This window comes from Rosa rugosa, chromosome 5 (assembly GCF_958449725.1).
Source record: "Rosa rugosa chromosome 5, drRosRugo1.1, whole genome shotgun sequence".
In the NCBI taxonomy this organism is placed as follows: Eukaryota; Viridiplantae; Streptophyta; class Magnoliopsida; order Rosales; family Rosaceae; genus Rosa; species Rosa rugosa.
The window spans coordinates 31,935,527-31,958,997 of NC_084824.1; the positions used below are offsets into that span (position 1 = coordinate 31,935,527).

At 39.3% G+C, this 23,471-nt stretch overlaps 2 protein-coding genes and 1 long non-coding RNA gene across 4 annotated transcripts; 2 read left to right on the forward strand and 1 right to left on the reverse strand.

Moving 5' to 3' along the window:
• Positions 1 to 1,370: 1,370 nt before the first annotated feature.
• On the forward strand, positions 1,371 to 3,259 carry LOC133710875 (RNA polymerase II C-terminal domain phosphatase-like 4). The gene has a single exon (XM_062137008.1). The coding sequence runs from the start codon at positions 1,781 to 1,783 to the stop codon at positions 3,023 to 3,025; it is 1,245 nt and encodes a 414-aa protein (XP_061992992.1). The 5' UTR covers positions 1,371 to 1,780; the 3' UTR covers positions 3,026 to 3,259.
• Positions 3,260 to 6,730: 3,471 nt separating this feature from the next.
• LOC133710099 (uncharacterized) lies at positions 6,731 to 8,818 on the forward strand. Of its 2 annotated transcripts, XR_009846517.1 has the most exons (3): positions 6,731 to 6,828; positions 7,880 to 8,111; positions 8,454 to 8,818. It is a non-coding gene; the product is annotated as an uncharacterized LOC133710099 (long non-coding RNA). The 2 variants fall into 2 exon arrangements; XR_009846516.1 differs by lacking the exon at positions 6,731 to 6,828 and having other exon boundaries at positions 7,638 to 8,111.
• A 9,901-nt stretch (positions 8,819 to 18,719) lies between these two features.
• LOC133711542 (uncharacterized) lies at positions 18,720 to 19,109 on the reverse strand. The gene has a single exon (XM_062137647.1). It carries the CDS (start codon positions 19,107 to 19,109, stop codon positions 18,720 to 18,722), a length of 390 nt encoding a protein of 129 aa, XP_061993631.1.
• Between the last annotated feature and the right edge of the window lie 4,362 nt (positions 19,110 to 23,471).

Genomic DNA, 23,471 nt, shown 5'->3' on the forward strand with positions numbered 1-23,471 from the left:
TTCCTAATCCTAATAGACTAAGCCTTTCTAAGCCTATAATACAAATCCTAATAGAACTTGAAAGACTAACTTTCCTAGAACTTATAGAAAAGCTACGTGCAAACCTCTTGCCTTTCTAGACTTGGATTTGAATTATGCATCCTAATTTTCCAGATTGTATCAACGAGCCAAAAACACAACACAGGGCTCTCGGCAGCTACCCGGCAGATGTCTGCAGGTGTTGTGCAGGGTTCTCGGCTGCGTCTCGACAGGGCTCGGCAGCTTCTCAGCAAATATGCAGGGGGCAGGCACAAGGCAGGCTCAGGGCAGGCACAAGGTAGGGGCCGGTCTGAATTTTCCGACGGCCGGTTCAAGCAAATTCCGGCCGGTTCTGGTGGTTCCGCCACAGGTTCTGGGCTACTTGAGGCTGAGACTTCGATATGTGAGGCGGTGGATGCTGGGATATGAGGGCTACGAAATTAGGGTTTCAGGATTAAAGATTCGTGCTGATAACATGTTTTAGAGAAACGGGAATTGAGAGAAAATTGTTGTGTATTCTCATTGATAATAGGGGCCTCTTTATATAGAGGATTACAAGGCATAGAATTTGAATTGTAAAAGGAAAGGTAATCATACATTGAATAGGAATCTCTAAGATTCTCCGAGATTATCTAATTAAACTCTATTATCACTAGGTCAAGTAATCTAGAGTTTGGGCCAGACACAAAATAGAGATTTACTTGAACACAAACCACATTATTGGATAAAACCATTTCTAATCTCTCATTTTATTATAAGTTACGGTTAAGGAGAGGGGGACGTACAACCCTTTCTAAACTAAAGAAATTGGAATGTTGTCATAAAAAAAATGAAATAAATAAAATAAAATAAAAATAGAGGTCTTAGACTCTTAGCAAGTAAATTGAATTTTATACAAAAATAGCCTTAAAATGTAAATACCAATTCTAAGGAGTTCCAATTGCAAATAACAAAAATAAATGGAGTTGTTAAGAAAATATGTCACTCTTGATGCCACTCTGTTTACGCGATTTCACTAAACGCGTTCCTAATCCCACTGTGAGAATGATTTACTAAACGCTCATTAAAAGTAACAATTAGGAGAGGGGGGAGGACATAGAGCCTTCCAAACTAAAGAAATTGAAATATTGTTATAAACAAAAAAAAAAAAAAACAAACAAACAAACAAATAAACAAGCAACAACAAAAATTGAGGTAAAATTGGCCTTAAAAATGTAAATACCAATTGTAAGTAGTTCCCATTGCAAATAATAAAAAGAAATGGGGTCGGTGGGAAAATAGGTCACTCCTTATGCCACTCTGTTTACGCGTTTCCTAGTCCCATTATGATGGGGATACACTCGCCTCGCTTATATAACCCCTCCTCCTCTTTCCTTTTCTCCTCACTCTCTGCATTTCTAATTTCTCTTCTACCAGAAAACCCCCAATTTTTTTTTTCCGGCGGCGGAGCCCTAATCCCATCGTCGTCCTTGGTTCGCTGTGCTCTTTCAATTCGTCGTATTCTCATAATCGGAATACAATTGACGACGATCTCAAGCCGCGCAGAAACGAACGAAGAAGATCAGAGACTACGACGACGACGGCACAAGGCTTCTTCTTTCCTTGTTTTCTTTCACATTCACTGTTACACAGTTCAATTTTCTCTGCTCTCTTGTGTAATAGTGAAACCCTAATTTCCATTTGTCACTATTCTCTATCGATTGTTCTTGATTCAATTCTGAAGAATTTGCCATAAATAAATTCAAATTTTTTCTTGAATATCATGATGAGTGTGGCTACTGTCTCTCCGATTTTGCATAACATTGATAACCTTGTTGGGTATCTTAAGAGGGGACGAGGGTTAGATTCTGATTACAGTGACCTAGGATTGATAGATCAGAGGGCAAAGAGGCTTAAGGTAGAGACTGATGTGGGAATTTCAGGAGAGGCAAATTTTGCTTTTGATGAAAAACCCAGGTTCTCTGAAGTGAGATTTGGGTATATACCCAAGGGGTTAGTGCTTAGGGATGATGAGATTGATCGATTACGCAATGAAAACACTAGAAATCTGTTGTTGAACCATAAGAAACTTCATCTGGTTCTTGATCTAGATCACACCCTGCTGAATACCACTTTCCTTGATGAGATGTCACCCGACGAAGAATATTTGAAGACCCAAACCCAATCTGATCATTCTCTGCAGTATGTTCACATTGTGGACACTCCCAGTAGGCAATTGATGACCAAGTTGAGGCCTTATATTAGGACGTTTTTAGTGCAAGCCAGTCAAATGTTTGAGCTGTCCATATACACAATGGGTAATCGAGATTATGCGCTAGAAATGGCTAAGCTGCTTGATCCAGGAAATCATATCTTTGGTGGTAGAGTCATATCGCGTGATGATAGCACAGAAACAGAGAGAAAGTGTCTAGATGTCCTGCTTGCCCGAGATTCTGCTGTTGTGATCCTTGATGATACAAAAAATGTATGGACAAATGATAACAGGGACAATGTAATAGTGATGCCTAGATACCATTTCTTTAGATCTAGTTGTCAAAAGTTTGGCCTCAGTAAGGGTAAGCCTTATTCTGAGTTGAAGACCGATGAATGTGATCGTTATGGAGGAGCTTATCTTGAAAATGTACTTCAACTTCTTGGGCATATCCACACCATTTTCTTTAATGAAGTAGAGTTACAGGGGTGGGATCTTATTGACAGAGATGTCAGGCTCGTCTTGAAAATCCTTAAGAAGGAAGTCTTGAAGGGCTGTAAGATTGTTTTCAGCCATGTATTCCCCTCAAATGTCGAGGCTAATACTCATCCTTTGTGGAAGATGGCGGAGCATCTGGGCGCTACTTGTTCAACACAAGTCGATCCATCAGTCACACATGTAGTTGCAGCAAATGCTCGAACACATAAATCGTGTTGGGCAGTTAAAGAAGGAAAGTTTTTGGTGAATCCCCAATGGATTCGTTCTGCAAATTTTATGTGGCAAAAGCAACCTGAAGATAATTTTCCCTGTCATTAGTTCATTACTAACACTGAGCAACTCTTAATTGGACTGATAATAGTTGCAACTAAACTCTCCAGTTTACTACACCCTACAAGCAAAAGCCAGTTCCTACAAATGAACCCTTTTGACTTTATTGTAATATATTTTACTTAAAATATCAGATTTTCTTCTAATTAAAAAGGAATGTAATAAAAAGAATTAAAGATTTGAGATCAGAAAAATTATATTTTTATTTATACTATAAATTTTCATGAGTCGAGTTTTAACAAACTCGAGCTACTCATGAGCTAGACGAGCCGAATATATCCTTGTTCAAGCTCGGCTCGTTTTTTTGTCGAGCCTAATATTGAGCTCATACTCGGCTCATTTATCTTACGAACACGAGCCGAACGAGCTAAAATCAAGCCGAATAAGAGTCAAACACGAGCTGTATCGAGCCTATTTACAATCTTAAGCATAGAGATCAAGTGAGTAAATTTGGAGGTTCCAATAGAAAAACTCTTTACCATTTCATTCAGATTAATTTTGACGATGGTTTTATGGTTTCTGTCTTTCTGACTTTCTGTAACTCAAGTTTGCATTCTTTGATTTGTTATAATCTTAGGGAAAATGTCCATTTACCCAAATTTGAGTTATACTAACCCCACTTATCCAACCATCTTATGAGATTGCCCATTTACCCAATAAAGTATATATCTTTTGCCCTAATACCCAATTAAGTATTTTTTTATTTATTTTTAGGAAAATTTTACCCTCTCCCTTTTTATAACTTAGAGAGAGAGAAGTCATCGGATACTTCACCGGACTCCGGCGACCAGCCACCAAAATTCTGGTGACCGGAGATCAGAATCCGATGACGGGAGACGAGATTCTGGTCACCGGTGATAGGTGTCCGGCAACCGGAGTCTAGTTTTATTGCCCCCCAATAAACTTTTTATTGCCCCCCAATAAACTTTTTATTGCCTTCCAATAAAAGTTTTATTGCACCCTAATACACTTTTTATTGCCTCCCAATAAACTTTTGATTGCCCCCCAATAAATTTTTTATTGTCTCCCAATAAGAATTTTATTGACCTATGTTTCACGATATTATTGCTCTAACATTGTTAGAAAGTAATAAAATATATCAATTCACAACTAAAAATGATATGAAGCTCTCCTTTCTTTAGCACACATAAACGCTTACATATGCATGATACTCATATATGTTGGTATGGTACAAATAGGCAAAATAGAAAAACAAAATGCAAAGTCAAGCATTTGCAACAATTTCATGATCTACAAAATACAAATGATATTAGGCAGTCCTCAACCAATTTTCTGTTGGATGTAGATCCATAGATTTTACTCTCTCTGTTCTTTGAGCAAGCTTCCTCTGAACCAAGAAGATTTCAATTAAAATATTAGTAACACAATTCAAAACAAAACGATTAGAATAGAGATCTGATCCCGCAAATAACAAGTAATATTAAAGAAAAGGGAATTTAACAACATTACCTTGATTTCAAGTCAGAGACGCTGTTAACACATTGCACGAAAGGAAGACCGATCAGTGCCAATTCAAAACTCCAAATCTTACATAAAATTAGAAACTCGCATTTCTCATTGATTAGAATCTACATAACAACTCAAAATCGACGACAATCAACACAAGATCTCAACGAAATTCAAGTTACAATTGCTCAAGCTGGTTGCCGATATCAAAACAAAAATCAAGCAGCCATAGAATTCAAATAAACCAAACAGAGTCTAATGAATTCCAACACTATCACTACAATTGACATAGTTGATCAAACAATGAGGAATTCGCACCAAAACTAAAGGATTTGAACCAGATCTAAGGTGCGACCTATACGAAAACGTTCATGTAAAGTGAAGCGGTCAGAGACTCACCATTTTTTCATAGTTCCGGCGGGAATTGCTAATTCAAACCAGAAAAATCACTGTTCTTCAGAGCCATCGCCGATAACGATGAGAGAGTCTGTAGTTTATTAAATAGGCTGAGGATAAAGTTGTCATTTGATGTTTAAATTGGGTAAATGAGAATAAATATTTTTGTGTGGAGTAAGTGGGAGTACTTTGCCTCAACTTTGGGTATTTGGTCAAGACCCCATAATCTTATATACTTTTTTAGTTTAGTGAGTTAACTTTTTTTTTTTTTTTGCTAGGTTGTGTTTAGGAGTTGGAACTGTGGCAGGTTGCAATGCTGCATTTTTTTTCGTTGTTATTTCAGAAGCCCAACTTTTATTGTTTCATTGTTTGTTGAATTGGACTATTAATTGGACAATGTAGTAAGGACATGTGGAATGTTTCATTGTTTGTTCAATTGTTTCATTCTTTATGCACTATGCAGAAGTGCAGAACTTGTGGAATGATGACTTTGAACTTGTTGATTATGCACTATGGAGCTATACTCAGTTTATTTCAGTTGATTATTTGCTTATTTGCTTAACAGAACTTGTCGAATTTGATGACTTTGAGTGTTTGATGTTTGACAGTTTGATTATTTGCTTAACAGTTTTTGTGACAATTTGATTCATTGATTGTGTATTTGTGTAATACTGTAATTGCTTGGTAATGATAATTTGATTCATTGATTTCAGTTTTATGCATTTATGTACATGTAATGGTCAAAAACAGTGAGTTTCAGTTGCCCAGATTGGAAGCACTATGCTTTAGTTTTACACTTTGTCTTTTGCCTGTTCTGTAGTTCTGGACTTATGGATTTCAGGTAGACAGTAGGAACCGAGAAACCAGTAGACCGACCCGAATGAAAATGGTTCGGTTTGTGCTGGGTTCCACACTTGAAATGTAACAAACCCGAACCAAAAATAGTTCGGTTTGTGCTCGGTTCCACACTTGAAATTTAACAAACCTGAACCGAAAACAGTTTATGCGATTTCGGTCTGATTCCAATGTTTTTTTTTTTTCATAACTGAACCGTCCCAGGCCTACGTAGTCTCAACCACTATAGAGCACGAGCTGTTCTCTTACATATGGTGGGTGTACAAATTCTCTTCTTAATATTTCTTCGGGCTAAATACTGTTTACTACCCTGTACTTTGAGTTCGAAATCAATTCAGTCCCTGTAGTTTCAATTTCATCAAAAACACCCATGTAGTATCAAATCTCATCTAATAGGTCATTCTGTTACACATTCGTTAATTGGAGTCGTTAGTATCTGACGTGGCATGCCAACTCAACAGAAGTGGGGCCCATTTGGAAGGGAAATTTCCAACTCGGCTCTTATCTGACCCAAATTTCAGCCAAAACCCCTATTACGCATCCCACTTCGCGACCTTCCTCCTAAAATTGTCCCGAATCCAAAAAAAAAAATTGGAGAAAGCAAGAAACCGAAAAAATCGAGAACATTGATTGAAGGCGCGAAGAAACGAATGCGTTTGGCTTGATTCAAAGAAGGTTTTGACATGGCCGACAATGAGATCGACGTTTGGATACCCAGAAAAATGAAGGGTGGAGATGAAATTCCTTATTATAGTGAGTTTGGTGTTTAGGGTTTTGGATTACTGGGCGCTCTGGGCTGTTTCCTCCCTTTTTTTTTTTCTCCCTGAAACCTAAACTCGACATCAGCGAAACCTAAACCCATTGTTTGTTTTTTTTTTTTTCTCAACCTAAACCCATTCGACCCCCAAAACTGGAAAAATAGACTGCAACTTTTGTTCGCTCTCCCCACCAAGCCACCGCGCCTCTGCTCCACACCTCCACCGGAGCTCCCCCCTAAGCCACCACAGCTCCACGCCTCCACCGCGACTCTGCCTCAGACTCCCTCTGCATCGCGCTGCCTTTAGTCTCTAAAGGTAAGTTGACTAAGTTCTAAGTTTGAATTGGTTAATGACTTAATGGGTAGTTGGGTACTGAATCTATTTCAGTATTTTGGGATTGGGATTGAACTATTGGACAGTTTGAACTTTGAAGAGAAGAATTTGTTCTTCAGTTTTTCACTTCTTCGTATCTGTTTGAATGAGTTTGCTACTTCTAATTTTGGTATTTAGTCTTGATTTGGATGAGTTTGCTACTTCTAATTTTGCTTATTTTCGTGGGTTTTTCTATTCAGAAACTGTTGAGCTACATCGTGGATGAGATTGATTTTGTTTTGTGTTTTCCTTTTGTAAATCATAGTGATTTTCATTGCTGGTAGTCTGGTACATATGATATGCTGTTGTCCTTTTCCTGTTGAATGATGACCTACAAGGTTAGTACAGGTCCAAAATAGGAGTAATTGTGATGATGCTTATTATATATGAAGTTTGCTATGTCGCCTCCATTGTTTAATGTCTAAAATAAGGGCACGTTTACTTACTTGGAATGGAATGGAATGATTACGGAGTAAAAATACCCCTGTGTTTACTAACACATAAAGGAATCGGAATGATTCCAGGTAAAAGAATTCCCGTGTTTACTAACACATGAATGAATGGGAATTGGTGTAGGTCCCACCTATTTATCAGGAATCGATTCCTGAATACTCAGGAATTCGATTACGAAGGGGGGAGATGGGTTTAGGAATCATTCCTCCGGAATCAATACCGATTCCTTTCTTCTCCAATTCCACTTGTCTCCGATTCATGATTATTTTTCATTCCAAGTAAGTAAACGTGCCATAAGAGATCCCAGGTCTGCTAGTGCTAGTTAATGCTCTGTTAGTACATTTTTATAAGCTGCGGTTTCAATTGGTTAATGCTCTATTGCTCTATTATTTCAAATTTTCAATTCTATTCACTTATTCATGTTACTACATTGAGTGCATTATGCTAGTTCAATTGAATCAATTCTATTCTTGGTAATGATTTAATGCATTCTGCCATTATGAAATGCATTTTGTTAATGACTCGATGCAATAATGTTTAGGCAATGGTACTGTTGATAATCATATTAGTGGCAGCGCATATGGAAGCATTTGCAGTAGCAATGATGGAAAGGCCAGTTTGGTTGTAGCAGGTGAGATGGCCACAGCTTCTGAGAGTTTGAATGACAGTGGTCGCTATGTTCGTGAGGGATCTGGAGTGGATTCTCTTCGTTCCAGCCAAAGGGAAGCAGCTCTGACCAAGTTCCGACTGAAGATAGATGCTTTGAGAAGAATGTATTATCATCATGTTCTTTAACTCCTGTAATTATTGTTGCTGCTGCTATGGTCATCTGAGGTTGAATGCACAGCCTTGGATATTGTGTTTGGGTCTTATGCGTACACACATTGATTTCCATGTGGCCATGTAAAAGAAAAGTTCAGTTTGACTCATGAACATGTAGGTTGAAGGTTTGGACTTTGGTGCATATGCGTTGTCATTTAATAGTTTGAAAGTTTGGGTTTTATTACTGATCTATTCATGAAGAAGTAGATTGAAAGTTTGGAGTTGGGTGCATATGTGTTGATTAATAAGTGGTCTGATGCATATATTTTTGGTCATTGTTTATGTGAGTGTAGAAGAAGATGGCTGAAATGAAGACATCAAGGAAACAAGGAGCCAAAGCCACTGCTGCCACAATTGCTAAGTCTGCCAAAGCTGCTGCCACATCTACCTCAACAAGCACAAGGCCTCCAGCCTCAACCAAAGCACCAAAGGGCCAAGCTCCAATAACTTCCAGATCATCTTAGAGGATTAGGAACAATTTCAAACAAGGGGGAAAATAGGAAAGAGGAACTAGAATGTCACATTAGCAAGCCCTACCATTTTTTGTCGATGTTTTGTGTAACTCGGTTGGTAGCTTTAATGCCTTTTTTATAAAGGCATTTTGTATGAATGTTGTTTAATTTAAGGCCCTTAAATTTAAGTTCAGTTGTGTTCCCAAGTTGTGAGTTTTGAGAAGTTGTCTTCAGAATAAAATACCTTATGTTTGATGCTAAGCCATATTATAATCAAATACATTTTAAATATGGAGTTTGAATTTTTTTTTTCAAGTGTCCAATTTTTTTTGCGGGAAAATTTAAAAAAAATTGAAATGGGGCTGCAGGGGCAATTTTGAAATTTTGCCTAATAGGTAGGTTCTACATTTTCTGACGTGGCATGCCACATAGGCGAGTTAACGGTTCCAATTGACGGATGTGTAACGGAATGATTTATTAGACGAGATTTAATACTGCAGGGGTGTTTTTGATGAAATTGAAACTACATGGACTGAATTAATTTCGGACCCAAAATACATGGTTATAAATAGTATTTAACCCTTGATTTCATATCTCTGCCCTCAACCGCCAGAGCACGAGCTTATTTTACTTTTTTTTCTCTCTCTGGTCTCTTCTCATCTTCTTCTTCTTCTGCAGTTCTACTTCATCTCTTCTTCTTCTTCTCATCTTCTTCAGTTTGACATATCTGAGGGTCATGACTCTCAAGTACTCATCGACCTTTAGATGCATACCTCATCACCGGACTACTCGCAAGCCTCTAAATTCCGACGATCGGAGTTCCTAGATACTGATCGAAACCGATCGGTTATAAATTTTGCTTTCGGTCGGTTTCGGCTGACATGGACTGAGCTTGCCGTACTCGAGTGAGGAGAGATGTCGGCGATGGAAATTCGGTCGCAGTTGGGGGAGTGTGTGCGGATACTGAAAGTCTGAAAGCAGACTGTATATATCTCTTGTATCTCTCTTTTCTCTATATGTTCCCCATATCCTTCTCCTCTCTAGCCTTTCCGACCCGTCAAAATCTCCTAAAAGGGATGGCCGACCATCCTTTTCCGAACAAGTTTCAATCTGAGGCTCTCTTAGCTCTTACTTTCTCATCCCTCACCTTCATCTTCTCCTTCTCAGGATTCATCCACTACTGTTTGGGCCTCTGGTCAATCACATACGCAGTATATTATGGCCGACCCTGTTCCCCTGCTCTCTTTAGGTCTGCATTTTTCTCTTTTTTTCCTCTCCTTGGCTTGGTTTTAATTTCTATTCCCAACATGGTTACCTTGTTTAATCTTGTTCATTTGGGGCAAAATGTAATCACAGGGATGGAGGTGGATATTGTATATATTGTTTTGTTGCTGGATTGAGGTGGATAGAGCATCCTCAATTGTTGTCATAGAATCGCGTGGCCTAGTAGAGTCTATGAGAAAAAGCAGCTCATTGATGAAGGGAAACAAAATGTTGGGTTTGATGATGCTTTTGATTTTTGGGACTTTTGCCCTCATTTTAGGCTTGTTCAGTGGTTGGATTCTACAACTCCAGTTTAGTTTAACAACAGGTTATCTCAGCTGGAGGATGCTCAGTTCTGAATTTGTGCTACAGATTGTGATACTTTCACTTCTTTTCATGGTCCTTTTGTTGTTTAACACCGTAAGCAATGTCGTTCTGTATGTCTATTGCGTCAAGGCACAACAACAACAATGGAAAGATGGAGAAAAACTTGCAGAATGAGGTCAGCCACGGGTCTGATTTGTTTTTCTACTTTACTGCTCACTTTGCTGATTACACTATTCTTGTTGGTGTTCTGTTGAAATCAAAGCTATATAAGTAATCCAAATAACATGTGCCTAGTTCACTTAATAGTAATGGTGCAGTATGGTTTTTCTACTTATGATGGGCTGTGACATGAATGGCTTTTCTCTCTAAAACTTCTCTTATAAGAAGACATGCTCGCTGCTTTAGAAAAACTATTGGGAGCCATTGTTTACTGTAATTCCATTTAAGATTTCAACAAGATGGTAAGATATGAGGTGCTTGCTTAGTTATAATGTTTACCAAAACCTGGTCACATTGTCAATTCCTTTTAAGCGGTCATCGTGTCAATTGTACTGGTGCAATTTTAATTATGATCAGAGTTGTCAAATTGGTTTAATATGTGATAGATAATGTCTGAAAGTGATACCAAAATGATTAGCAAGATTTTGCTCAGAGACGTTAGGTATTTGGGTTTTGCTTTCTGGCAAGGTAGCGGGAAGAATTCACAATATGTATTCTCATAGTTTGTTGTAAAAGTGACGCAAGTTGCTACAGTTAGATCTTGATGTCAAAGGGGTAGAAGCCTTCTTAATTGAGTGGGGGGAGTTGTTTTGTTATGGGGTTTTACATTTGAAAGTGATACCAAAAAGGAAAACAAAATTTTTGTTAGTAGTTTTAGATTAGCAAGGTTTCACTGAAACAAGTTTGGCTTTACTTTTTGGTAAACTACTGGAAAGTACTGTTCACACGATTTATTCCCATAGTTAGTTTTAGTAGTAAAGTTGCTGCACATTGGCTCTTTTGAGTTGGAGATGTCTGTATTGGGGGTTTTGTTTGTATTTGCCATATTGGTACCAGCTTAAAAGATTTAAGTAATTAGCCAACTATCTGAAGGAAGCACAAACCAAGTTAGTGTTTTGCAGAGTTTTCACTGTGAACTGGAAAAGCATTCATTATCTATCAATTTGAGTTGTTTGAACTAATGTTGTTGTATTTCCCTGAATAGTGCCTATGTTTATGAGTAAAGATTGCATTCAGTTGAAGTAGTGGTGTATTTTAGGGATATATATATATGATATATATATATGCAGAAACTATTCCTCAGTAGCATTGGGCCTGAATATTGCCTGATCTTATTTTATAGTAAAGTATCTGTTTGCATTCAGAATAAGTAGTGGTGTATTTAAAAATAAAAACAATAGAAACGAATTTTAGATTACAACTTTCAGCTCAAAGGCATGATAATTTTTGTGACCTCCTCACAATTCACACATTAATACCCATAAATGGTTGTATGTCATTAGAGAGAAGTTGCTTGAGTGGCACATATTAGCTATGTTGATTTGAAAGTGGTACGGGATTTCTCAACTTGAATTGTCTGGTTTTGGGAGGTTGTTGTAGTTGCCTCTTTAGAGATTTGGTAATTGGGTTAGGTTACTGCCAGCTTAACTACTTGAGGAAACACATCATGAATTTGAGTTGTCTTGATATGTTCCTGAGCTACTTAATTGTCATATGTGGGAATCTCAACTAACAGACATTTGCATGCAGTCTCAAGCACCAGTATGATGGACATAGACTCATGAACCTAGCAGCATGGTAGAAGTATGCAAGTATTTTACTGAAATCATCAGATGGTAGAATGAGGTTATATTCAACTAGTTATTGACCTATCATCTCTAAGGCATGTGTATTATATGTGTAGTTTTAGAGTTGCATCTCTAAGTAAACCTCCTTATCTCAAGTCATGGAGATTAACTAGAAATATGTTCAGATGGTTATGAATGATCTTGTCTCTCTCTCTTTCATCCTTCTTGTCTCTTCTCTGGCAACTAGGCTCTACTAGCATTATCACTTTTCTATACCAACTCATCTTCTGGTCAGAAAGCAACAATATCAATTGAGAGGACCTATTATGTTTGGAAATTTGCCTTCCATTAAATATTAACAACCACTACTGTAATTGACTACTTACCCATCCTTTGTGAAGCTCAAATTTGATGACCAGTAACAGTAACAGAGGTATAAGCTATTCGTGATGGGAATAGAATGCTCACAATGTAGGCTTTTTCTGAATTCATGTCTATTGTAATTTGCGGATTTCAAGTTTTGAAGAAAAGTATCCAAGATACGAGAAGAAAATTCGGTACTCAATATGAGCGTCACAGTCACTTCTGTAATCTAAGAGACTGGAGAAGACAACTATCCAGCTTGATTTTACTATCATTTTTTTTTTCCTTTCAATAAAAGGCGGGTGCGATTATCCTTAAGTCTTGATTAATGAAACTGTCGAATACACCCGCCGGGGGGGGGGGGGGGGACATTAAACCTAAATCTCTTATTACAATAAGCATCTAGAAAACATTCTAAAATGATATCAAGAGTCTCTACTAAATATTCAACCAGACACCAATTAATAAAGTGTTTTACTGGTTACTCTATTTACTATAACATAGCGGTGACATGACGGAAAAATAACTCGATATGTAACTCGATTATAACGTAGCATAATTACCATAAACACAGCTTTCTTATTATGTTGCTGTTGGAGGATAAATCAGACACTTTGCTTCATCCTGCCACTAGGCGGTAGCGACCATTTGACGAAGCAAGGCACATTGAGTGCACATAAAGACACAAAGCCCAACTAGCCCTGTGTAGGGACTTATTACACGCCAAAGATGTGACAAAACTAAACAACCGCAGTCAATAAAACTAGGAATAGAAATAAAATTGCTAGCCCAAGCCCAAGCAATAGTCCTGGAAAGAGGAAAACCACACACTGCCAGCCGGGCCTGGCCCAACTCTGCCGGATCCTGCACAATGCCGCCCCACCACCGTCGCCTAAATCTCTAATTACAATAAGCATCTAGAAAACATTCTAAAATGATATCAAGAGTCTCTACCAAATAAATGTATTCAACCAGACACCAACTAGCAAAGAGTGCTTTACTGGCTACTCTATTTATTTTAACATAGCGGTGATATAACGGAAAGATAACTCGATATGTAACCCGATTATAACGTAGCATAATTACCATAAACACAGCTTTCTTATTATGTTGCTGTCGGAGGATAAATAAGACAACATTTTGCTTTATCCTGCCACTAGGCGGTAGCGACCATTTGACGAAGCAAGGCACATTGAGTGCACATAAAGGCACAAAGCCTGACTAGCCCTACACAATATGTGTAGGGACTTATTACACGCCAAAGATGTGACAAAACTAAACAACCGCAGTCAATAAAACTAAGAACAAAAATAAAATTGCTATCCCAAGCCCAAGCAATAGTCCTAGAAAGAGGAAAACCATACACTGCCAGCTGGACCTGGCCCAACTCTGTTGGATCCTGCACAGCGCCACCCCACCACCGTCGCCAGAACGCAGTCAACGATCTGCATCTCCGACGCGCATAAGAGAAATATCATCCTAGATCGAAACCAAGCCATGAAGAATCTGTGTAGAGACACAACAAAACGAACTGAGATCAGATGACCCAACCTAGATCGGATCTCTCCGATCAACCCTCGGCCATGCTGCGCCGATTGCTTCATCACCTAGTTGCCTCCAAACTTATGATTTGATCTGCCGATCAGGCCATCGAAGAGAGGACCAACACCAGCCAACAACCCAGGTTTTCCTCTCTCTCACCTCACTAACATCCACCGTAATCTCCCTGATCGGAACAAAAATGTTGATCGAGGGACCGGCCGCACACCAGACCCAGACAGAGTCAACAATGACCTGTCCGACGACGGCGTAATGGCTCGCTGCTGGACAGGGAGAAAACCCGACTTTTTCCCTCAAGCAGGCGCGTGCAAGCGCGTTCTTTGTTCTTTTTTTTTTTTTTTTTTTATGAATGAGAAAATTTAGTTTTCTCCATGATTATTACTTATCTAATTAAGAGACTAGAGAAGGCAGCTATCCAACTTGGAATTGTATTACCATGAGCTCATAGCTCATCTGAGGGAGAGTTTTTGAGCCACTGTAAGAGAAGTGATTTTGTCAAAAAAAATTCTTGTCAATTTGTATGAAATTGCACTGTAAGAAATCGGTGTGATCTTGGAAATGGTCGTTCTTTTTTCCACCTCTTGATCATCATTGTTGATTTTAAATAATTTTAAGGGCTATATAAACACAAGGCCTTTATATTGGAGATTCGTAAATTGAAACGTGGCTCTAGGATGATAGATAATTCACTAACGTGACTGCAAAATTATATTGAATGTGACAAGAATTTCAAAATACATCCCACAACAGCAGGCTTTAAAACTCAACAATTCCGCTCAGAATTCACAACAAAATGTGATTTCTGGTTGTTTTATCTACTAATAAAGAATCTGATGAAATCAGTTATAAGCGGGCAACTCAAGCTCACATTAATTCACTTCAAAGTATCCCAATCAAATTGGATGACTCTAATTTTATTAAGTGGAGCTTTCAACTCTAGTACACGTATAAAGGGCTTTTTGTCAGCTAGGGTGGTGAGAGCTATGGAAATAACGGCTATAATCTTTGGGGTGGTAAAGCTAATCCCTAAAATGTCAAATCTGCAGCAAAAGGGGTCATACAATTATACCAAGTTTGTGGCAAGAAAGGTCATGCAGCTCTTGACTATTATTATGGAAACAACTGTACATAAAAAGGTATCAATCCTCCGGCCATAGTCACAGGTTTGAATGCACAGGTGAATTCACATGGGTTAAGACAATGGACGATGATGGGTGTGCTTGAAGACTTGACATAATCAAAACACCTAACCACCCTTTGACATGATGCTCAAGTTCCAAACCGACACAAAACCATGTTTTACCAAGATCATTCATCTCAAATTCGGATTTCAAGTGTTCGGCAGTTTCTCTTAACTCTTTAAGGGTTTCTAACGAAGTTCATGTCATCAACATGAACCACGACAATAGCAAATCCGAAACTTGTCATGGAAACGCGGGCATAGTTCATTATGAACATATCCCTTCCCAATCAAGTAATCACTTAGTGAACATTTCAAGCTTATTGCAAATGCGCTATGTGGTTTAGAGAGAGCCAAGCTTGACTTAGGTAAATGAAGTCCATCAGAACCTTCATGTTATTTCATATCTAGATCCCCATAAAGATACGCTGTGACAACATTCATAAGCTGCATGTTCAGTTTTTTCAGAAGCTACCAATACTAACAGGTAGTGGAACAAAATGATGTCGTCCAATACTGGAGAATATGTCTTCTAGCCTTGTAGTCGATTTCGGGGCATAGTGAGAAGTCTTATGCCACGAGCCGAGCCTATAATCTTGTTTTTCTCATCACCCTTATTAACGAAAACCCATTAGTCAACATGTTTTCTGTTGATTGGTTTTGGCGCAATAGGCCCAAATACCTTCCTATTTGATAGAGAATCCAATTCAACCTGGATGACATCTTTCCATTTAGACCAATTTTCTCTACGTTGGCATTTATCATTCATCAACGGAGTGTGGTTCGATATCATCGGACTCAATAATCTCACGCGCAACGTAATGCGCGAATACATCATCAATAATGATGGATTTTCTATCCCGCATCTCATGTACACTAATATAATTTTCAGAGGTCTCTATATTCTCAGAAATAGGTTCTGACGTTGAGGCGTCCCCCAATGATAACTAAAATCTAGAACATTCTCACGAGATGGATTTTGAGTGTCGATGATCAAAAGATCGGGTTGTGCAAAAGTATCCTTCGAACTCACGGGCCTCTTATGCTACCTAGTTGGCGCCATGGCCTATGACACCATAGTGCCACTGTCTATGGCCTTGGCACCATGACTACCTCTATGTAGGGCTGCACCATGTTCTTTCGTATAGACGTTCATCCTTGCAGACACGTTTGCAGCAGGTATGTGTGATCTCATCACTTTAGGGGGGATCAATATGAGACAAAGTGGGGAAAAATTCATGTTGTTTCTGTTGAACGTTGACGTTCTTATCTCCCCTTAACGACGGGAAGACTGTCTCATCAAAGTGACAATTCCATAAAATAAGCGGTAGCGAGATCGCCTGTCAACATATATGCCTATTCATCATTGAGGACCCATCTTGGTGTGCTGTGGTGGTGCAATTGGCACATAAACCGCGCATTGAAATATGCATAAGTACGAGATGTCAGACTCGTACCAAGCCACTAGCTGTAACGCAGAGAAAGATTGAGTGGTGGTGGATCGTAGACGAATTAGCATAATTGCATGACCCCAAGCGAAAATAGGGAGATCGGTGCGCATACCAATGTCCGGGCTACCATAGTAGTTGTTTAATGGCGACTTCCGCGAGACCATTTAGGTGTGTGCATGAGAATATGATGTCCAACATCAATCCTCAATAGCATGCAATATGGGCTAGGAGTTTAGCATAAGTAGCATTGCGAGTGGACAACAACGCGATACGTGACCAGCGTGTCGGCGTGTCAACCAAGACCATAAAGTATTTAAACAGTCCGCAATTGGATGAATCGGTCTAGAGAATTCCCTTGGATTCTATATCTTTCGTATCCTTTGCGTAGAACAGTCTCAGTACTAATTTTCCTAAGAAACAAGCTTTGCAGAATGAACGAGGGGCCTTATAATCAACCAATAAGACTTTGGTAGGGTAGGGGAGCCAGAACTAGTGTAGGAAGCAAAGTTAAAGTGAATGACACCGCTAGTGGCGTCATCAATAGTGACGGCGCCGGCCTTTTGCCAGCGGTAGACAGCAGCGGAACCAAGTATGGCGGCGGTGGTCCTTCATGGTCCAGGGAATCAATTTTTCATTCTTGCTTCGTTTCCCTCGAAGAATATCCGTGTGAAATCTTTAATAGATGGATCATCTCTTCATGACTGGGATGATCTAACCTATCATACCAAAGCCAATATGTGTTTGAATCCATGAGATTTTCTCTTATAACATTAGTGGATTCAATAGCTCGAATAGTGGTGACATAAAATCCACTAGGGAGACACATAAGTTTCTCTAAGATGCGCTTTTGTCTAAAATCGTTAGAGGTGATGCAAAGGAACTTAGTTCCGTTCTCACTATGCGTTTCCGCATGAAATCCATTGGTGCAAATAAAATTAGGGCTAAATACTGGTTACTACCCTATGGTTTAGGTCCAAAATCAATTCAGTCTCTTAACTTCTAATTTCATCAAAAACACCCCTGTACTTTCAATTTTGATCTAATAGGTCCAATTCGTTAATATTCTATTATGGGCTCAACTTATAGTTGGATTATTTGTTGAAAAACTTTTCATTTGATATATTTCTAATAGTGAGACCCACTCCTAAATTGACTATGCATGCCACCTCAACACCACATTATAAAACATAGGCCATATATGAGTCACGTCAACAAGTTAAATGACTCAATTATCGGAAGATGAACATATTGGACCTATTAGATCAAAATTGAAAGTGCAGGGGTGTTTTTGATGAAATTAGAAGTACAGGGACTGAATTGATTTTGGACCTAAACCACAGGGTAGTAACCAGTAAATAGCCCATAAAATTAATAGAGTCGATATGAATGAATTCAAAATCTTTTTAATATAGCTAGCGAATACATCAAAGTTTTTGAATCATCAAAATCTAATCCAAATATCTAGCTGATGCAAACAAGGGTCGTCACTTAACTTTTTTCAGTAGCTCCACATGAGACATGACCATGTAAGAAAGAAGAGATGTCGAAGGAGTAATGCTCTCTTAAGTACCGCTGATCTCTACTAGTTTCCTAGACATCATGCTTACTTTTTGTGAGCCTATTCAAAGAAAATTTGAAACCAAAGGCATCTATTAAAACATATGGGAATTGCCTTATTACATCATCTTGTAAAAACAAAGACTTAAACAAAATCGCCGGTCACTCGATCCTACCTATATTTGAAGTCTTCGACTCTTAGATCGAGATCATCATCTTGATCTTCTTGTTTCACATAGTGAGCTTTTCTTGTTGCACGATGCACTTTGTAGGCGATGACAATACTTTCAGGGGCTCTACAAATTTGTGCCCAATTAGTGGATGCTCCACATCGAGAACATACATCCCTATGGTTGGACTCCCTTGATTAAGGCGCTCTATTTGCGTGAGTAGGATGGTCCCATGGACCGGCGATGGCTTCTCTTTCCATGGCGACCTCTTTGACTCCATGTCCGCTTGTTCTAGCGGTCACCTTCTTGAACAGAGCAATTATATGAACCAAAATGGTCAAATTGATCCCTAGAGTTATGGTTTCACTTGTGGCGTCCTCCCTTAGGGGTGCCACTATAATTGGACTCTGGAATCATCTATGTTCCCACGGGTCTCAAATTATAGTTCTTCACCAGGATGTTGTCTTTTTAGCAATAGACATAGCTCCTATGAGCATATGAAACCTTGTGATACGTCTTGTATTAACTTCAATCTGATAGTTCATAGCAACCATCAGTGCAGAGACTGGGAAGGTGGAGAGAGTTCTCTCAATCAGCATCGCATCTGTGATGTCTTTACCACATGAATCCATCAGGGATTTGATGCGAAGGGCTTCCAACTTGCAGCCAAGAACTGACTTCAAATCACAGAAGCAGAGGTTATGCCATCTCACTTCTAAATCTGGAAGTAGTGAATCACGGGCGATCCCAAAGCGCTCTTCGAGTGAGACCCACAATCTTCTAGGGTCTTCTTCATTCAGGTACTCAAGCTGAAAAGATTCATTCATATGACGAGTCATTAGAATGACGGATTTGGCCCTATTTGCGTCCAGAGCTTCAGCAGCAGCTACAATGAGAACATCTGTGCTAGGCTTTTAGATTGTTGCTAGGATCCCTTAGGCCTCAAAATTTTGGGGGACATCATGAACCCACTTGTGATATCCTGAGCCAGTTGTCCCAATGGAGCGAAGTCCAATTGGTTCAGGTTATTCATCCTCAAAAGGAACAAGAAAAGGATTAGTTTGTGAGCAAAAGCTATCACGAAAACAAAATGAATTTATGAGCATAATCGCTCCCAAGAAATTTAAATCCAAGAAATCTTGGATTAGATCGAAACAATGATGTAAGTGATCGATCATAAAATTCTCAGCAAACCCAAAGTTTGGAGATCTCAACCAAATCAAAGCTTAAGAATCCCACATAGAAAATAAATGTGAGATAGAAGAAGGGAAAACAAAGTACCGAAACGTAGAGAAATATTAACGAAAACAGAAACTTTAATGAAAAATTACCTTGAAAGGGTCACCAGAAAATTTGGCATAAAATTAGCTAGAGAAAGTTGCCGCTGGTGGTCAGAAAACATTGGTGGTTGGCTGCCTACTAGTTGCTTAGAACTAGCTGCGGTGGCTGGTCCGATACTGCTACGGCCAATTATGTGGTGCTGTGGCCGGTTCTCGGCACCTGGGATTGATTTTGGTTGTGTGGGCAATGGAGGGTGCTACGAGCGGTTTGGAAAGATCTAAACCAGTCTTTGGATTGCAGGGACCGGTTTGACGCTTGTACAGGCCTGTTCGGGGTCCTAAGGTCGGCGGATGCTGTGTGGCTTGCGGAGGCTATTAGGGTTTCAAGGTTTTGGTTTTTGGTTTCAGGGTTTGCCTATTTGTTTCAGGGTTAGGGTTTCATGCTGAAAACATGTTTAAGAGAAACTAATTGGGAGAGTGAATTGTGCATTCCATTGGTAATAGGGGCCTCTTTATATAGAGGATTACAAGATATGGAGTCTGTATTTTACAAGGAAGCGTAACCGTACATTAAATGAAATAACTTGTAGATATATATCTACCCTATTACAACTGAAACAAGTTACTAGAGTTTAGGCGAGGCACATATTGAATGTATCCTTGACATAGCCGCTCTATGCTAAGATTTCTCGCAGAAGTTTTCTTTGACAAAATCTCCTCAAACGTTGTTCTTGATCTCATGACCGACACCATTGTAAGCCTCATGGTTGCGTTCAACCTATCTGACTCTGCTAGGGTTTCCCTTGGTTCTGCGGGGAGGGCAGCGTTGCAGGACAACCATTGGTACATGGTTGGTTGATTGCTTGGTCCAAAATCTAAGTTTCCCAGCTTCAAGGGCACGATACCAACAATACGGCGCATCAGATCAAGCCTCTCTGTTCAAGATGCTGGTGACCAATTTTTGTTCCAGTTTGATCACTAAGCGGATCAAAATAGGGTTTTTCATGGAGGACCTTGGCTTTACATGAATACTATGCTGGTGTTGGGGGAGTATGATGGAGTTGGTCTGGTGGAGGCTATTCCACTGAGAATGATGGAGACTTGGGTGGCGGTAAAAGGACTTCCATTGGGGTTGCGAAGCAAGACAGCGCTGAACCTCATTGGGTCGTCTGTTGGCAAAGTGATTTATTTTGATCAACCGGCACTCCGCCACAAGAAAGAGGAGCAGAGCATCCGTCTGATCTTTGACACTCGTCGAAGGATACGAACCTGGATCCTATTAGAGTTCTTTCCTTTGGCCGAACTGAAAATCAACTTGATCTATGAGAAGATTAAAGGGTTTTGCAGGGACTGTGGGGTATTTGAACACGACGTCTCCGGTTATGACGGCCTTCTTGTGAAGGAGAAGGATGAATTGTAGGGAAGACCACCGGCGGTGGCGCTGGCAGGGTTGTCGATGTCCACTAGGTAGATGACCAAGCTAGACTGTCGGTCTAACCTTGCCAGGTAATTTGGTTAGGGTTCTTGACAGTAGTAACAGTGGCCTTGGGCTGATTGGTGACGATATATGGAGAGTGCTACACTTGGTGATCGTTCTTTTGGAGGCATGGGAGGCCATGTGTCACAAGAAGGTGAAGGGACTCTTGGTTCTAAGAATCATGGAGTATCTATATGTTCTCAATCTGTGCTTGCAAGTATCAAGGATGGTGGCTTCTTCAAAAATTGGTCATCTACTATGACTCCAAGTCTAGTGGACAACACGGTGTTGCCTTTGCAGGTTCTGCTGGCTGCAAAAGATGTTGGAAGTATGAAGCAATGGTGGTGGAGGGCTCCAATGTTCTTCACACTGGGGCACGTCTTGATGTAGTCGAAAGTAACCTGGGTTTACAAACAATTAACCCTAAAACAAATAAATCTGCAGCCCACCAAAAAATAAGAGAAATCTCTTAATTTTGATTGATAAATTATAAAAGATTGAAAGGTATAGTCGACAGTAGTTTAAGGTTGGGGTGGTTCTAGTTGAACCTTCTCATTTGCTCTTTGGACCTCTCATCCCAATTTTTTTTCAACAAACTTCCTATTTTGTCCTTGTTTGTATTTTACTTTTTATTTTATTTTATTTTTATACCTCCTACTATGATACATGCAGTTCCTTTGAACATCAATTTTTTTTATCTTTGTCCGGTAAGGAACTATATACATAGAGAGGAGAGGAAGGATTAATATATAACCACACTACCAACTTTAAAGTCTAAACTCTATACATGGCATGAAGGGCCATCGATAGTTTCGTCAAAAGGGATAAATACAGGCATATAGTAGTGTATTTAATTGAGAACTACAAGTGTAATTGTGTTGGAGTACAGAAGAAGGGCCAAGCTGGAGGCTACGTTCTCAACCCAAAAACCCACAAAAATTTCTGGGTTCTTGCATAATTTAAAACCACCTACATATCTCAAGTGATGTAATTAATATGCTCTTTACTCGTTCTTATTTTCCTCTTTAATTTCTCATGGCAATGCATCACAAATTTTGAATAAAAATAAAAAAAATAAAAACTCTATGATTCATATTTGTCAATTGGCTAAAAACAATTGCGAAGGAAGAGATTATTTTTACAATCTCTTGCATATCAATGGTATTCATTCTATATATTCAGTTTTTTTTTTTTAATTATAATAGAGGGTTAAAATATGGATTAAATTTTGACAAAAATTTAGATAGGTCCAAAGAGTAAATTGGGAGGTCTAAATAGGAGAAAAGACCTCCCAATTTACTCTTTGGACCTCGAAAGCTTTTCACGATCAAACTGCTCTTCGACCTTGATTACAATGTCATCATGTCTGGAGGATCGTACCGTACTAAGAACAAATAGAACAAATAAAAAATAACACGGACAGCGCCATCGTCAATATTAACAAAATATTGCATCGATTAATAATTAGAAAACAACACACGTTCGTTCTCGCACGCCCGGCTGGAATTAACTGTTGAAGTCCCGTGGTCGTCAAACCCGAATTCGAGCACACCGCAGAGGACCTTGGAAAATCTGAAGTTACCTTGACGTTGCAACCAAGTAGTTCTATGATTCCACCAGGCCAACATCCTGATCTGAAAACTAACCGAACCGCCGCGCCGAGCCTTGGCTTCTGAAATTGCGTTGGCCACTTTATCTTGGACGAACGTGTTGTCCGTTGTTGAGAGTTTGAAACTAACAGTGGTTTGGTTCCCCGTAGTCATAAAAAAGGGACGAGTCACCGGCTTCGCTGCGAGCAACAGTCTCTCGCGTCGGTCATGCATCATCAGGTAAAACAGCATGGCCTCGATGCTGTACAAGTCGATACCCAGCTTTACGTTGGGGTTGATAATGTGGACCGTCAAGTCCAACGTGGCCGTTAACTCACCGGCAGTACTCACATCAAGTTGGGACAAGGCGGCCGAGTCGATCCGGAACGCTGGATGTTGGGGGCGGAGCACCAGATGCTTGATCACGCCATACAGCATAACATATATTGGGATGCAACCGCAGCAGACAAACATCACTTTCCAACGACGAGGTATCATATTTGATTAATTACACGATTCAGACTACTTTCCCTTCTTTGCCTTTGTTTTACTTTATCAGAGACCTAAGCCACGTTTGGTAGAGTAATAAAGATTGGATTAGGATTTCAAACTGGATTAGACTAGACTACATTGGATATATAGAAGTCCTATCCAAACTCCAAACCAATCTTGCGTTTGATGAGTATCAGAGTATCTGATTACGGTTGGATAAAGGCAAACGAAACAACTATACTGAATTAACAAAATGAGGATATGACAAACACCAAGGTACCTAAGAATTCTCCTTTTTTTCTTTTCTTTTTCCAAACACTGCGATTTTTTTTATAAACCATATATGACAGATATATCTCCTGA

Coding starts and splice junctions, on each gene's coding strand:
- LOC133710875 (XM_062137008.1), top strand. CDS start 1,781: ATGATGAGTGTGGCTACTGTCTCTCCGATTTTGCATAACATTGATAAC.
- LOC133711542 (XM_062137647.1), bottom strand. CDS start 19,109: ATGACTCGTCATATGAATGAATCTTTTCAGCTTGAGTACCTGAATGAA.